This window comes from Cololabis saira, chromosome 11, assembly GCF_033807715.1.
Source record: "Cololabis saira isolate AMF1-May2022 chromosome 11, fColSai1.1, whole genome shotgun sequence".
NCBI lineage: Eukaryota > Metazoa > Chordata > Actinopteri > Beloniformes > Belonidae > Cololabis > Cololabis saira.
This window is the reverse complement of record NC_084597.1, coordinates 32,644,680-32,661,748: the sequence shown is the minus strand read 5'-3', so window position 1 is coordinate 32,661,748 and position 17,069 is coordinate 32,644,680. Positions and strand designations below refer to the sequence as shown.

General features: G+C 39.9%; 1 protein-coding gene across 2 annotated transcripts in view; it reads right to left on the bottom strand.

Annotated features, from left to right (window-relative positions):
• Nucleotides 1–340: 340 nt before the first annotated feature.
• Nucleotides 341–17,069, bottom strand: part of plppr1 (phospholipid phosphatase related 1) — a 69,460-nt gene continuing 52,731 nt past the window's right edge. For both annotated transcript variants that reach the window (XM_061733450.1, XM_061733449.1), the window contains 5 exons: nt 13,497–13,629; nt 11,950–12,200; nt 8,197–8,373; nt 2,146–2,277; nt 341–1,714 (listed from right to left, as the gene is read on the bottom strand). In XM_061733450.1, the coding sequence (XP_061589434.1) occupies nt 1,682–1,714; nt 2,146–2,277; nt 8,197–8,373; nt 11,950–12,200; nt 13,497–13,629 (726 nt within the window). In that variant the 3' untranslated portion in view covers nt 341–1,681. The remainder of the gene's footprint in view (nt 1,715–2,145; nt 2,278–8,196; nt 8,374–11,949; nt 12,201–13,496; nt 13,630–17,069) is intronic.

The window sequence follows — 17,069 nt, the reverse complement described above, 5'->3', positions numbered from 1 at the left end:
TCGTATCAATATGTACCATTAAAACATATTTTTTAAGCTGGAAACCACATTTTTTCTATGCAATTAATTCAAGGACGTTTTGTTAAATGGAAGGATAATACACTCGTACCTCGAGGCTGCAGATTAAGCAGCAAAGTGTGAAGGATTTGTATGCTGCAGAAGAAACACAAGTCTCTGGATAGTAAAACAAACACAGGGACAACTACAGGATGTCACAGCCTTGTTCTATTAAAGTAAATTGTGTTTCCATCAGGGACAGCAGCTGTCTTCAGTCACAGACTCTCTATTAATAGTAAGCTTTTTCACTTACGCATGAAATAGAAATCACAAGACAGCCCATTGTTGCTACTGGCTATTTAATTTTTTTTCAACAAAACAAGAAAAAAAAATATATATGTAGCATTTCAGATGAAACACCTTTTTTCGTTCTTAAAGTAAAAGACAGATATAGTCACAATAATAATGAGTAATATCTATAAAACATCTTGACTTCTCTCTTCATGCTGAGCATATCTTCCAATAGGAAATGGAATCACAACATTGCATCACAATCCACTGGCGGGTCGGGAAAAGGGACAGGCGCCTCGAGGAGGAAAAGCGAGGCCCGAGTCATTGGCCTGGTTTACAATAAAAGGGCTAATCCAACTTCAAATGGACCCCCATTTCTCCCTCTTCGGTCCAAATCTGTTCACTGGGGACATCTTCTATTGAAATTCCAACTTATACATGTTTCTAAAAGCCACACTCGTGGAATAATGATCTGACCTACTGGACCTCTGTGTATTTTTAATCAACGTCAGGAAATTAGGTTGAAAGACACTGAGAATGAGCATTTCAGCCACTGACATTTCCAATTATTACAGCTGATCAAAGGCTCACGATGCCCATTTTCTTACTTGGAGGGTGGCACTGACTCTTCCTCACATTTCCTCCAAAAGGGAAGAGGAGTTGTTCCCCAAAACACCTAAACTGATACCATAACATATCTAGGTTTACAGCAGGCAAACAGGTCCAAATGGATCATAATAGTCATACAGATTAACAAAAATCCTTAAAAAATATGACCCGAGAATGGTCAATTAATGTACAGAGCGATAATAAAAAGAAGGTTTCTATGTTGTTTTTTTTTCTGTACAAATGACAAACACCACAGAACAACAACATCAATATGTTTTCCGTCGCAGAGTTTTCAGGCTGAGCAGGATGGATGTAGTGACAGACAAGGCATTTCACCTGACACGATGTGATTCAAATCAAAGTGAGTCAGCTGACAGGTAGTGCACAGGTTTAACATTGTCAGAGTAGGCTACGGCACTCGCTCATACAAAAATGTACAAAACACCATCCTCTAAAACTAAAAGCAACGCACCTTGAAGGACAAAAATGCCCCATGTTATAAATGATTTGAAATACCTGTAAAGATAACCTGTGCTTGCAGTAAAGTTGGCTAAGTGTGACTTTTGGACAGATGTGTGCATCTTGGTGGGTTGGACTGAGTGTAGCCAAACTTGATGAAAACCATTTCAAACATGGAGTAATCTGTCCACCAGGTGAGTCAAACGGATAGAGAGGATTTTTTAATCTTTTTTTGTAAGCAATCGGCGCCACGTGACATGCGTCCTCGTCATTGTGCCTGGAAGTGCTGTGGAGACGCAAACGTGACCCGGTGCTGCCCCTTTAGTCATGTGACCTCCGTCATGGACGCTGAGTGGTTCTGAAAATGCGGGGGGAGGGGGGGGTAAGAAGGATTGATGACAGGAATAAAACAGAGAGGAGAGACAAGGTGTGGGGAAGAAAAGATAGAAGAAGGTCATCGACAGCTAGTGCAAGGAGAGTGCTCTGTGTACGTTTCTGTGGCTTTTATAGGAAGGGCAGAGGGTGTGGTGCAAATGTCATGCCTGTGACAAGTGGCAATGCTTTAGGAAGCAAGCAAGAAAGATTAAACAGCTAATTGTGGAATTTAAAAAACAACAGCATTACAAAAAATACACATTTACAGAAAGTTATAGTTCAGCAAAGTTTTGGAAGAGATTTTTTTATTTTAACCTCAAAGCCACGAGGGAGCTCTGCCAATTAACGGCGAACGATAATGCTCATCACAGAGATTAGAGTTGCTGAGACTCCAGGTCAGGTTTTTGTATCTACCTGTGCACTGAGGGTCTCCAGTGGGCTTTCTACACGCGGGAAAGTCATGAGTGGAAGGCCGCGGTACTCCTCTGTCTTCTGTTTAGCTGCTGTGCAATGAACACCTTTAAAGTTGTTCACAACACATATGCCCTGTAAAGTATAAAGAGAGATCAAAGTTAACAGGGAAACTGGTGAACCCATGCAAGACGTGAGGCATGAATTGTAAATCCATGCTATCATGTCCGTGAGGTTGTATTTGCTGCTCAAAGTTAACATCAATACCGTAACAAAAGGCTGTACAATGTCACTTATTGCCTTGCAGGTTTATTGCAGAGTGTTTTTATTTTTTGCTGTCAGACTGGGTTTTGGAGCAAGTTGTGACTTACAAGGATTGGATCTTCATGAGAACAAATATTTGATTGCTTTTAGGAAGTATCTACTAGCTCTCACGTACTATCGTCACGACTATCAACTAAAAATCAGCCAAACTTTGGACTCCCTGCAGATTGTGGCACCTCAGCAGTGGCTCCATTTGTTTTAGTTTTTGTTGTTGAGCTGCCACTCAGTGACAAATATATATATATAAATATTCAGCAGGTATAATACTTAACCTTTGCTAACCAAATGCTGATGCTTTATGACTTTAAACATAACATACTTAATGAAACCAATAAGAAATTTATTAGGCACTTCATTTTATGGCTAAGTATGAATCTGAGAGCTATGATATATATCAAATTTGAATCCAACGCCTGCTGCAAAATAGTGACGAGTAGTGGCAAATACTGTGTCTGCATTTTCATGATCAGACAATGTGGTGATATTCATATTTTGTGCAGTTCCTCATTTTAATTAAGTTTTAGGCCATTATTTAAAAGTTGATTTCTAATATTCATACAAAAATGTGATTTCTTCTAATACTGTTGTATAAAGCTCCATCAGAAAGAAATAAAAGTGATCCAACTCACCCGCACCTCTTTGGGAGAGATGTTCAAATAGTTTCTTCTTTTAAACATTTTTTGGTCTTGTCTAAAATGTATACAGACATAAAATAAATGAAACATTATGTGAGTTTCCAAAAGTCAACCGTCATAAGAGTGGGTCTCTAAAGGCCAGCCTGGTTCTTCATTTCTGGGATGTTTTTTTCCAGTTTATGGTGAAATCGTTTAGAAGGAATGCTTCAGCTCTAACTAAAGGTTCCTTATTACAGTTCACCGCTTCAAGATTTATTAGAAATGATAATTACAGTCCTCAACAATGGAAGCCATGTAATTGTGTAACACTGGGTTTAACGCTGGGTTGAATTTCAATACAGTGGGGCAAAAAAGTATTTCGTCAGACACCAATTGTACAAGTTCTTCCACTTAAAAAGTTAAGTAATTTTCATCGCAGGTGTATCTCAACTATGAGACAAAATGAAAAATAAAGTCCAGAAAATCACATTGTCTGATCTTTAAATAATGTATTTGCAAATTAAAGTGGAAACAAGTATTTGGTCAATAACAAAAATGTATCTCAATACTTTGTTATATACCCTTTGTGGGCAATGACAGAGGTCAAATGTTTTCTGTAAGTCTTCACAAGGTTTTCACACACTGTTGCTGAAAGATTTTCCATGGGATTGAGATCTGGAGACTGGCTAGGACCCCAGGACCTTGAAATGTTTCTCACGAAGCCACTCCTTCGTTGCCCGGGCGATGTGTTTGGGATCATTGTCATGTTGAAAGACCCAGCCACGTTTCATCTCCAATGCCCTGCTGATGGAAGGAGGTTTTCACTCAAAATCTCATGATACATGGCCCCATTCATTCTTTCCTTTAAACAGATCAGTCGTCCTGGACCTTTGCAGAAAAACATCCCCAAAGCATGATGTTTCCACCCCCGTGCTTCACAGTAGGTTTGGTGTTCTTTAGATGCAACTCAGCTTTCTTTCTCCTCAAACATGACAAGTTGTGTTTCTACCAAAAAGTTCTATTTTGGTTTCATTTGACCATATAACATTCTCCCAATCCTCTTCTGCATCATCCAAATGCTCTCTAGCAAACTTCAGACGGGCCTGGACATGTACTGGCTTAAACAGGGAGACACGTCTGTCACTGCAGGATTGAGTCCCTGGCAGCGTAGTGAGTTACTGATGGTTCCTTTGTTACTTTGGTCCCAGCTCTCTGCAGGTCAATCACTATGTCCCCGTGTGGTTCTGGGATCTTTACTCACCGTTCTTGTGATCATTTTCACCCCACAGGGTGAGATCGTGGAGCCCCAGATGGAGGGAGATTATCAGTGTCTTGTATGTCTTCCATTTTCTAATAATTGCTCCCACAGTTGATTTCTTCACACCAAGCTGTTACCTATTGCAGATTCAATCTTCCCAGTCTGGTGCAGGTCTACAATTGTGTTTCTCACGTCCTTTGACAGCTCTTTGGTCTTGGCCACAGTGGAGTTTGGAGTGTGACTGTTTGAGGTTGTGGACAGGTGTCTTTTATACTAATAACCAGTTAAAACAGGTGCCATTAATACAGGTAATGAGTGGAGGACAGAGGAGCCTCTTAAAGAAGAAGTTACAGGTCTGTGAAAGCCAGAAATCTTGCTTGTTTGTAAGAGACCAAATGGTTATTTTACCAAGGAATTTACAAATTAATTCAGTAAAAATTCTACAATGTGATTTCCTGGATTCTTTCCACCCATTCTGTCTCTCATAGTTGAACTAGTCGTATTAAGGGTACCTATGATGAAAATGACAGGCCAGAACTTGCACAATTGGTGGCTGACTAAATACTTTTTTGCCCCACTGTACATATTACAACTGAAACTTGATTTAAACACAAATTGCATTCCTGCATTCTTGTTTATCCATCAGTACCTTATTTTGCAGCAGAAACGCCAAAATTATTGCAGCACGTCTGAACTGCTCCATATTCCAGCTAATCAAAGACGGCAGCCTGAGGCGGATCCCGGCCCACCAGACATCAACCGTGCCCCGAGGCAGCAGCAAAGGGGAAAATGAAGCAGCGCAACTCAGTGATGGAGCTTTCTCAAGGTTGTTTTGTTTGTGACAGTTAATGGACACCCAATCTCTGGAGCTCTAATACCAAGAAAATAAGTAAATTAGAGCCACTGGGCCAAAATCTGTAAACGACTCCCAAGAATCACAATGAATTCCTCCATCAATATCTTTCAGAGGGAGTCTAAACTGTAAGCTGATGTAGCGACTTTAAATACATTTATGCATGGCATTAGCGCTCTAATTTTCATTCAATTGATGCGCCTCCCCTGTGACCACGGCAGACTGCTTTGCTCCATTTTGTCACTCGTCATTGATACAAAGAGCAGCGGCCAAGCAGTTGCTGACTGTTTCAAGGAGGTGAAAAGTGCAATTTGACCTTATAATTTAACTCGTCTCAAGATTCAATATATTAGTGCCAATGCAAGGAAGTATGGTTGTTTTTACATCTTATAACAAAGCTTCAAATCCTCACCCTCTTAAAATATTGGCCTAAGTCATATTTTTCTCATATTGTGTCGAAAACAGAAAAAAAACTAAATCAAATATTTAAGTTATTTTTGTTTTTTTAAATAACTTAGGTCATCATCTTAAAAAGATGAAGAAGGTGTTATGGTAAGAGAAAGATGGCAAAGCAATGTGGACTCTTATTTAATGTTCTGTGCCAAAAGAGTAATTTTTTATTGGCATTTCATCATGTTTTGCACCCTCTTTTAATCAAGTGGGATTGTTGCTGCCATCAGACTAAGTATTTGCCTCAACTTGAGTAAAGTGGAAACCTGAACCTTCAAATTTAGATTTTTTTATTTGTAGAGTCTATTCTTTTCTATCAAAAATGACATCAGCAGGCTTTTTGATACACCTACTTTTGACTTTCTCTTCATCAATTCATTTCCATTAGGACATCAATCCTTCAAACTGCTGAAGTTCTCTCATGACAAGACCTCGATAAGCTTCTTCAGGGCCATTAGGTCCTTGTTCAGGAGACATGCAGCCCTTCTCAATGCTGCAGTGACAATAAAGAGGAAATGAACCATTTCAAAACTGCTGAGGCAGTGATCGACTTTCTCATGGTAATCTTTCCCTGGAGATCACTAAATCAATGGATGCCTGTCTCTACAGGTCGGTCACTGAAAGCCTACATGTGCTGTGGTGGCTCCTCCTCAAGTTCCAAGGACAAGAAGCTCTACATTAACCGCACTGCACCTCATGGATGCTGCAATCAGCAAACTTTGCTATGTAACCCTTCACTTAGATCAGGTTATACCATCAACAAGAAGAAGTCTACATTTCTAACACGTCTCCATGATGCCCAGCATCTTCTGACTGACCTGTCAAGCTCATTGCTTAGTGACCTGCATTCTCTACAGGGTTTTGCATTACTACTATACTTTCCGCTTTCCTGCTTCTTTTCTTGACTAAACTACTCAGAGAATAGAATTACATGTAATTGATACAGTCATTAAGTGTGTCTATTGATTACTACCCTTGAGACGATTATGTTTTTGAACAACTCCTCCTAACAAAGCTGTTGTTTTTAGTCTGGACACATCAGTGTGAGATGATGGGAAATACAAAGTATGAATATTAAAAGCTATGAAGCATTGTATATTTCCTATTTAGAAGAATGTATTTAGTTTAATCTCACCCTAACCATGTATTTAGGTATGAAATCCTGCAGATGTGCAATATTACAGTTCAAAAATGCAATGACTATATGACTTGTAATATATAAACCAATAATTCAATGTTGAAGTCTTCCTGCTTTGCAGCTGAAATTGTCAAATAAAATTGTGCCACTTGAGCATCTTTAAGCAAGATTCCAACCAGGAGATTCAACCTAAGAAAATCCATCACAACAAAACCTTCATTTCATCTTCTGTGGTGCCAGAATACATAATACCTGCCACATTATAACTAGTGTTAAAGAGGATGAGTCAGGTGCATCAATAGTCAGTGACACAGTAGCAAAAACTTACTGAACTGATGTGACAACGTTGATCGTCTATAAAGTAAGAACCGACGAAATGAACCTCACCACTCATCCATTCACCAATCCCACATCTCCTCTTCTCTGAGACTCCCCTATTTGTTCCTGCCCATTTCTTAGCATCCTTCCTGTTTTGAGGCTCAGCGGATATTACAAGTAACAAAGCCTCTGATGCTTAATATATGCCTAAATTAATCTTTTCTTTATTTCTCCTCCCTTCTTCATCTTTTAATGGCTAGCCACTTCAGCCCTGGGGTTTCCACAGGAATCATTACTCGAATGGCATAAAATGCAATGTTGACAAGGCCACTTTAATTTCCAGTGGAACCTGGTCTGTCTGACAACGCGCCACTGATCTTGATGTTAGGTTACGGACAACTGAACAGGTAAATTGCTGTCTTCCTAGTGAAGTCTGCACAATTTATTCCCCGTTGAGGCAACTGTTTTACTAAGGCAGATAACAATAACACCTCAGGAGAACAGAATCAGATTTAATCACCTGCTCCAACTTCTGTCATCTCTGAATTCCACACCACTGTTAATTAAACCTCATGTTTACGTTGCCATTTGTCCCTCCTCCCTCACTCTCGCTATGCTCTTAGGGAGCCGGAGCAAGTGCTGATCTCAGTGAAATCCCAGTGCCACCTCAGGACTTTTTCTACCGTCTTCTCCTCTTTTTTTCCACCCAATCAACTAAATGCATCCTGAACTTAAGCTCTCAATGTTTGATTACCTGTATCTGAACCCCCATTCAATCCCTGCCATGCTTTACTCTCCTCCTATCACCTTAAAGTGAACTGTTCTTTATTTTTACGAACTGTGCGGCCTCAGGAACGATTAATTCTGAAACTGAAATCAATAAAAAGAGGAAAAAAAAGGCTTCGACTGCAGACTTGATGGAAGACTTCATTGGGCCTCAAAGCCTAAATTCATTATATAATTACAATTTTGGCTCCATGCCAAATATCAGATTTGAATTAATCACAGTTTGAAAGTAACTTGTGACCAGAATCCACCTCGGAGTGATTGTTGTCCTCTTACATTCCACCAAACCTTTTGCTCGCTCCTCAGTTCTCACCAAAAACAACGCGATGGCCGATCCCAGAATGAACCCTGCCACGACATCTGAGCAGTGGTTCCGATACTCCGAGACCCGGTTGAGGCCGGTGAGGAAGGCCGAGCAGAGCGTGCCCAGACAGAGAACGGGTTTGGCCAGGCGGCTGGACTTGGTCTTGATTGTGCTGGTGATGTACATCTGGAGAGGCAGAAAAAAAAGAGAGAGGGAGATCAGGGAAAAAATAAGAAGACTGCATTCAAACGTTACACCATTTACTGCGTTTTATGAATATAGAAAGGTTCTCTAGTCATGTACAGAAGTGAGTCTCACGCAGAGCTGCAAAGCATGTTCCCACAGATGTGCTATCAAATGTTTTACCACTTCAAGAGTGCACAAAATCCTAATTGCATAGCAAAACGGCAAAGGAGGGATTTGAAAAGCTTGCATCATGAGAGAAATACCTCTCTAAACAAAGAAATTTTTGTTCACTGAGAATAAAAGATGAACGAAATAAAAGAATCAGCCTTTCCTCTTTCATGCACTGCCTGCGTACATTCTTGCTTCTTGAACCGTTACCTCGACCCACTTTTCATGTTTTCCTCAAAGCCAGTTTCTCCAGTGCCAGTGAAGACCATTCCACATGATAAATTCAAGAGATATGCATTTTGTTCCTGCTCTCTGATGTTAATAGTAAAGATTTTCAAAGTAAAACGTTCCTCTTACAGTGGAATGTAACATCATAACACTCCAAACTTTAATTATGCTTTTTTTATCCCGTCACGTAAGCTGTAAACTCGTTCCTCTCTCTCTGGAGAAGCGCAGCTGCAGCTACTTTTAATAAAACTGTGTCAGTGTTGATCTTCTAGAGAATCTCAGTGTTTGTTTTGTTCAAAAATTCATGAATATCCTGTGAATTAAAGCACCAGAAATTAATCTTACAGCAAAAATATGAAAATGAAGGAAAAATCCAACATTCTGCGAGTGTTGTGCTGCACTATGAAGGGAAGGGGAATACAGGTTTATTACATAAAAGCAGAAAGCATACATTATTCTATGCGTATGATTTTATATTTTAGAGGTCTGCTTACATATTTTGATGGGAAATAATGACTTTTAAAACTGAAACTGATTCATATCACACAGCTTGTTGCTGCAGCATCTCACGATCGTCTGTTGGAAAAGCTCCAGTTTGCATCTCTCAGGCCTGTGATTTCTTTTTTGTCAGCTGACTGGTCGTACATCAAACAATCAATCAATGAAATGTTATTTATATAGCACCTTTCATCCAGGTACATGAAATACAAAGTGCTTAACATTTTGAAATAAAAAAAATAAGCATAATAAAAATAAAATTAAAGCTGCAAGCAGCGATGAACGGGCCCTCGCGCGTGCAATTTCCACCAATAAAGGTCAAGGACTCAAAACGAAGTCAGATGAAACCACCCATGACTCTTTATGTCAAACCATTCAAAAGTTATGGCAGAAGATAGGATCTATCAAATATCGACCAATCAGCTACTAGTATCACTTCTGGTTTAACGTTGAAGTTTGACGTGGCGCCACGGCCACGCCATTTCAGTTTTATGTCAAACGGACGATCCTGCTAGGAGGAGTTCGTTAAAGTACGACATGTGAAAATGGCATAAATTGCGCCAAAATTAGACGATTAATTAAAAAATGGCCAACTTCCTGTTTAGTTTTGGCCATGGTCCCAAGAGACTTTTCTTTAAGTTGCGACATGATACAGGTGTGTACCGAATTTCGTGCATGTACGTCAAATCGTATTGTGGGACTTGAGGCACAAAGTTTTCTAGGGGGCGCTGTTGAGCCATTGGGCCACGCCCATTAATGTAAACCATTAAATATCAAATTTTTCGCCAGGCTTGGCTTGCGTGCAAAATTTGGTGACTTTTGGGGCACGTTTAGGGGGACAAAAAGGCCCTTCTTTTGTCGGAAAAGCAAAAAAGAAAGAAAAATTCCTACAGATACAATAGGGCCTTCGCGCTTTAAGTGCTCGGGCCCTAATAAGAATGAAAACATTCAAAAACACTGGCAAGGCCCTCGTTTCGTCGGAAAAATAAAAATAAAAACGAGAACGAGAACAATTCCTACAAATACAATAGGGCCTTCGCACTGTCGGTGCTCGGGCCCTAAATAAAATAAAAACTGGGAGACCAATGCACACTGACATACAATATAGTTAATTAAAATGAAATAATGATAAAAGTTCAAGAATTAAGGCTAAAAATAATCTGTCCACAACAATAAAATAACACATTTCCAGCTCCTCTCAGATCCTGCGGATCTACATGGCAGCCTAATGACAAAAGAAATAAAATCCTCTTTAGCAACAAACTGTTTTATTAAAGTTGTAGTGCAGTTGTTCGATTTTTCTCATTTTTCAAGGAAGTGGAGCACAAAAGATTTATAGCCATCACAGTATTTAATGGCAGACTTGCGCCTGGACTGTTGTGTGAAGGACGGATACGGACGTTGGTAAAACAAGACCTGCTCTCTGGTGCATGAGAAATAGGTCGCACCTCAGTATCAAAAAGACAAAAACAATTGAACTAGCGAAAAAGTGAAAGAGATATATGGAATATACGGAGGAATTTATGGAGAAAAAAAAGATTAAAAAGGAAGAAAAAAAGATTAAAACCCACACTAAGGTTGTAACAGATGACACACCTCACAGCTCGGATCACATTGTGGCTTTAGAGCCACGGATCTGACTGCTTTCAGATCAACAAAGTTTAAAAAAAAAAAGAATAGCAGTAAAGCTTATATGGCTCTCTATTTATAATGTACAGTATGTGTAAAAATATTTAAAGCGCAGAACAATTTTTGACATGTCGTTTCAATAGTCTTATTACAAAACAATGCCAATTAAAAAGTGCCAAATACGTGAATTCACGTAAATTTTAAACACTTTCATGTCCAAAAAATGTAACTTTTATGAAATTAGATCATTCTTTCAAAATAAAAACAATAATAACTGAGTCAAAAAGTGCAGTAAAACAAAAGCGTGCAAAATAAAGAGGTGTGATAACTGCTTTCCGTACCATTACTTCTTAAAACCTTAAGCTTTTCATTGAATTTGACTCCAACCCTGAAAAAAACCTGAGCTTCAACAAATGTAAGCAGATTTTCTGTAGCTTTTCTATTGTCAGTAGCACCGGGGTGATGTTTTTCTCATGGTTTCATGCTGTGACTTTTTATTCCAGCTCAATTTAGTATTATAAATCACATAAGGTAATTTAGGCTTTATTCCTTACCTATTACGTGATTTGGTTTCTACATTGAACTGATTATGTTGGTCCACTGCAGCTGGAGACCATGAACCATGTCCTTCACTGTAGCTTGATGTGCACATCCCCAGAGATGTAACAATGTTGACGTCTCCGGCAGGGAAGCCAATGTGCTCCATACTGGCGACTCGAACATGTGCTTTTTATGTTCATCCTACTGCACGTGTTCATCAGCACTATTGCTTGCCATCGAAGCAATACGAGCATTTTTCTTTTCCTTTTTTGGTCAGAAAAATATAAAAAAAAATTAAAAAAATCAATCCAAGGTTCACCTGTAACCTTAAGAGATCCAGGCAGACCAAGAATCATCCCTGATCCATTTCAGCCCTGATGCACACAAAAACCCATCCTTACAGTACAGTATGCACATGAGCAGAGGGGTAAGAGATATTAAATCTAATGAGTCTTATTTCCTGAGTACAGAAATAAAGAAACATGACAAATATACTTAGCCCGCTTTGCTCACCGTCAGGTAAACAGCAGAGTAAACGCTCAGCGTTGCGTCCTTGGATGGGAAGGACCGGCGGGCGTTCTCCACGATGACGGGGTTCCCGGTGCAAATGTTGCTGTTCACGATAAACTGGTGATTGAAACGACACTCGGTGCCGGTGTAGTTTGGTTTGCAGACGGACAGGAAATAAGGCGAGAGGCCTCCAGTCACCACCTGGCCTGCGTTGACGAAGATGTCGGTGGCGAACAGCCCGAACGCAAACACACCTGCGGCACACAGAAGAACCCAAAACAATTAGGCTTTCAGGCAGAAAGCACATGCTCGACGCCTCTGCGCCGTGGCTCCCGACTACCATTCAATGAGGCAAAGCATCAAAAAGTTTCACTTTCACTTTTTCACAGTTCACTATAGCTACTCTGACATTTTTTTCCAGGTGCACACACAGCTGACCTGATTAATGTGTGTGTGTGACCTGAAAATGGTTGGCACTGAGCACCTGCAAGTGTGGAGCTGCAGAGAGCACAGAGAGATTAGCTACACTGAGAATGAATACACAAGCTCATTTCTTTTAAATTGGTTTGATTACATTTTGGCTGGGAGCTGATTACAGAAAATGAGAGCGTGGATTATGGAGTTAACTGCTTCAGTGAATACAGTGTAAATATTTCTTTAATGAACAATCCCCGGGCCTGATGCAAACATTATTGAGTAAACTTTTCAGGGATATGGAGCTGAATTATCCTACTGCAGAAGAAAAGAGGAGAAGAGGAGAAGTTTCCATCTCAGTTTCTTGTTTCTTTCTTCTTTTGCCGTGAAACACAGATTCTGATTATCTGGACTGCTTAGCCATGAAATGACAGGGCTTTTTATTGGGATTCCAGGAAAGGAAGGATGGTGTGTGTGAGAGAAGAGGTGTCTTTGAGCAGTACCAGGACAGGACTGTGTGAAGGGCACCGTGGGAAATGGAGAGGAGGGATTAAGGTGAGAGGGAGCAAAAGAGCAGGAAACGGAAAACCCAATCTTCTTTCAAGTCTTAAGATTTACCCAGTAAGAGAGAAAACATGAAGTGGGTGAACAGCCTGATGAATAATAGAGAGGCTTCATAAACTAAAGGGGTATTATTGGAAAAAAAAAGAACAACAAAAAAGTTTGGACGACACCAGATACACTTCTCTTAAAAAAAGTCATATAAATATTATTTACTGTAATAAATACAATATCTTGCAAGTCGCCTTTTATGACACCTATTTCATAAAACTCTTAAAGTGCATATTTGTTGTCAGTGGCTCACAGTTTAAGAAAAGCAGCAGGATGTTTTATACATCTGGACCTGATCCCAAAGCTTCTTCTCTGGAGAATTACTGAAAGTTGTTTGGTCGTTGGAGCTTCCTGTTTGCTTAACAAAAAGCCTCCATTTAATCTATTTAATCATGCGGTCAGCCAATCACAGTGCAACCCAGTTAACCCAGAGGTTTTCGAATGTAAATGCATTTACCTGGGTTTATTTGAAGCTACAGAACCTTGAGTCATGACATATACACAGTGCGGGACAGCACTCTCACCTATGAAGCGGATGATGCGACGGATAAGAGGGTTGAGATAACAGCAGTCTCCTGTCACAATGGTTTTCTCCTGAGCCAAGAGAGATTCTCTTGTTGATTTCATCATGTACATGGACACCTCTCCAATGAAGATCTACACGAAGTGACAAAAAAAGGCCAGAATTAAAGAAGAGATGCAGAAAAAATTCAGGGAATTTACAGAGAGAGTAAAAAAACCCCAAAAGAAATAAAAAAAAGGAACCACAGAGTTTTGGTATCCTGTTAAAAGGCAAAGGGAACATTTCAACCCATCTGGCCTGCGTATATAAAACCTGTGTGTGCTAATGCAGCTTTTCTTTTCTCCAGGTCCATTACAGAGTGGACATTACATCAGGTCTAATGGAAAAACTGCTGCCGGACACACAAAATGGAAGTCCCTGCCAGCCATCGTGGGTATGCCGCGTTTTAAAAATATATGTCTGTTTATAAATGTGCATATCTGTGCACTTGTTGTTTGGTCCTTTGATGCATGTGTATGTGCTGCTGTTTCATAAAAGAGTTTGTTCGTGGCTCCAGGATACGTGTGCTTTCCTCCATTCCTTATGATTTTTTTGTTTGATTGTTTTGTTTTGTCTGGTTTTGTGAATGCAACCGTCTTTTATTTTCTGTGTGGATCTACAAGAGGTGAGGTGAACTCATGCGGTGATGCAGGGACGGAAAGTAAAAAAGAAATGGATGGATGATTTGCTTTGTTACCACAGGAAAGTGATGATTTATATAAAGGCGCTAACAAAAAATCTAATCAAATCCATCATGACAAAAAATCTTGGATTCTGACTCAGCAATGGTTAAACTGCATGTTATGTGAACTACACGGGAGGCCCAGCGCAGCTCCCATTGTTTTATCTTTCATGACCTTCCTGTAAGCATAGTTGTTTATGACACAATGAATATACTGCAGTCCACACAACATTTTCTGTGGCATATATGCGCATGAGAGCATCCATCCATCAATCAGCTACACCCATTGTATCATATAGAGGGACTCAAGGAAGCTGGAGAATAGATGGGAAAATACGGATATAGCCTCCTTTCTTCAAGAAATTAAGCTTGAAGATAATGGCCAACAGGAGGGTGACTCCTGTAACAAAAGTCCTGTAACAAAAAGAGAGAAAAAAAGTCCAGTTGTGCCTCAGATTTACTGAATGTCTTCAGTGCAATGTTGGACCTCTGACAACCTCCCTGCTGAGCCACACTGCAATCAACCGCCCACAAAAAAAACATTAATAATATAACGATAATAATACCTGTACTGTACGTCATAAACATCAATGTGACACAAAGGAAGTTTCTGTATTGTTTTTATTTTAGAAGGTCCCCCTGTAGGTACAGAAGATGTCCACGTTCTTTTACAACACTGTCCAAGACGTACTCTTGGACTGCGAGACAAGCAGCTAAGAGACAAGTCTCTTAGTTCTCTAGGTCGCTTCTTCCATGATGTCCACTCTAGCTATTTTAAACTTTTTTCATTGTTGTTGGGGTGTGACTTAGTACCATAGAGCGATTAACAGCTGTCTCAAGAGATGCCTGAATGGCAGTCAGGAATACGTTTTTGCTTTTTGTGGTTGTTGTTGCCAGTAGGGACAGGAGACCAAAACAACGAGATCCAATATTCCTTTAAATAAATTGAAGCTGATATTTTTAACAAGAGAAAAACTCCTTTGTGCTGCTTTAAATATAAATCAGAACAGAAATCAAGCAAACCTTCCAAACTTTTCAGCAGGTTTATCATAATCAATAGCTTAATTTTCAATAAGGCATTTAAAATGTTGTTAAACAGTCATTCATTCCCTGCCAGTTTCTCCTAAATTATGAGATTTATAATGTATAATGGCCCTGTGATGGACTGGCGACCTGTTCAGGTTGTACCTCTGACAATCACCTGAAAGGTGCTGGGATTGGCTCCAGCAGACCCCTGGGACCCTAAATGACAATAAGTGTATACAAATGATGGATGGATGGATGGATGGATGGATGGATGGATGGATGGATGGATGGATGGATGGATGGATGGATGGATGGATGGATGGATGGATGGATGGATGGATGGATGGATGGATGGATGGATTTGTAATGACTATCTGTTGCTTAAAAGGTAACGTTGCCTCTAGAGTTCGCTCTTCAGGTAGGAGATGAACTATCACTGCCTCAGTGTCTTATTTTAACCCCACGTTATATTGTGGTTTGGATATTTTTTCTCTTTTGATTAAAAAAAAAAACTATCTCCAGAAACTCTGGAAACACTGAGTGCCCAATTTACTAAGATCCTAAATAAAGAGTACTAAATTGCGTGTGCACTGAAAAAGTTTGCGCGTGCTGTTTGCGTGTGGTTTGCGGGTGATCAACTAAGATTGCGTGCGCAATTGATAACAGGTGCAAACAGCAGTATTTAAATGAGGTGTTGCGTGTCTTAAGGTTTGCGAGCGCAAACTCTGCGCCATGGAGAGTGGATGGAATGCACAGTCACAAGTCACAAGCGCAAAATGAAATTGAACGAGTTGGAGTTAGAGATATTAGTGGAACAGGCAAATAAACACATTCATGAACTACAGCAAATAAATTTAAACATTACCAAAAGAAACGCAATATCGGAGAAAACCTGCGATAGAATAAATGCAGTTGGTAACACGAAAAACGGAAAAACGTCTGGTTTTTCATATTTCAATTTTAGGCACAGATAAAAAATACAACATAGAAAAACGGGCCACGGGACTGAATTTGATTTTAATATTTAATTGGTCGGGTTTACGTGACCCGGCGGTGCTCGGCATGATCTGAGGAGAAAAAGACATCAGACACAGAGCTGGAGAGCGCTTTGATTCATCTATTTATGAGTTAAGTTTTTATTCAGATGTCCACAGTATATTGCAAATATTATATATTATATAGCAAACACTGACAGTAAATGTGTGACAGACGGGACCATCATATGGCCGAAAGAAGAGAAGTGTTCAGAACAGCACAGAGCGCACACTACAGGCTGATTTATGGTTCCGCGTCACACCAACGCAGAACCGACGGCGTAGGCTACGCGGTGTTTTGTGATTAATAAGCACAGGTTTTAATTAAATGTAATTTACGAAGGATGATTTCACGTTCAATAAGATAAGTAATCAATAAAATACAAAGTTTGGCACAAAGGCTTGGCCTGCTTGTGGGCGAGTGGAGGGGGGCACAATAAAAGAAGGTGGCAAGATATAACACGGAGAACTAAAGAAAAAGTGGCCTTTAATAAAACTTAATAAAACTAATACAACCATTTTTAAAATAGCATGCAGCAGAATAAAGACTCTCTCTCTGCGTATTCTTTGATTTTGGATGTCGCCTCCTTGCCACAATAACAGCAGCAGCAGATTAGCACCTTCCTTTCAAACGTATTAAATACAGACGCAATCACAATACGCGCAATTACTTTCAGGCTTGGTAAATCTCATTGTGCGTGGTAAATGGACCAATTTGCATCTTCCCCTCCCAGTATTTAGGATTTCTGCCGGGTACGCCCCATATTGATTATTCATCAGGGCAAAAGTACTA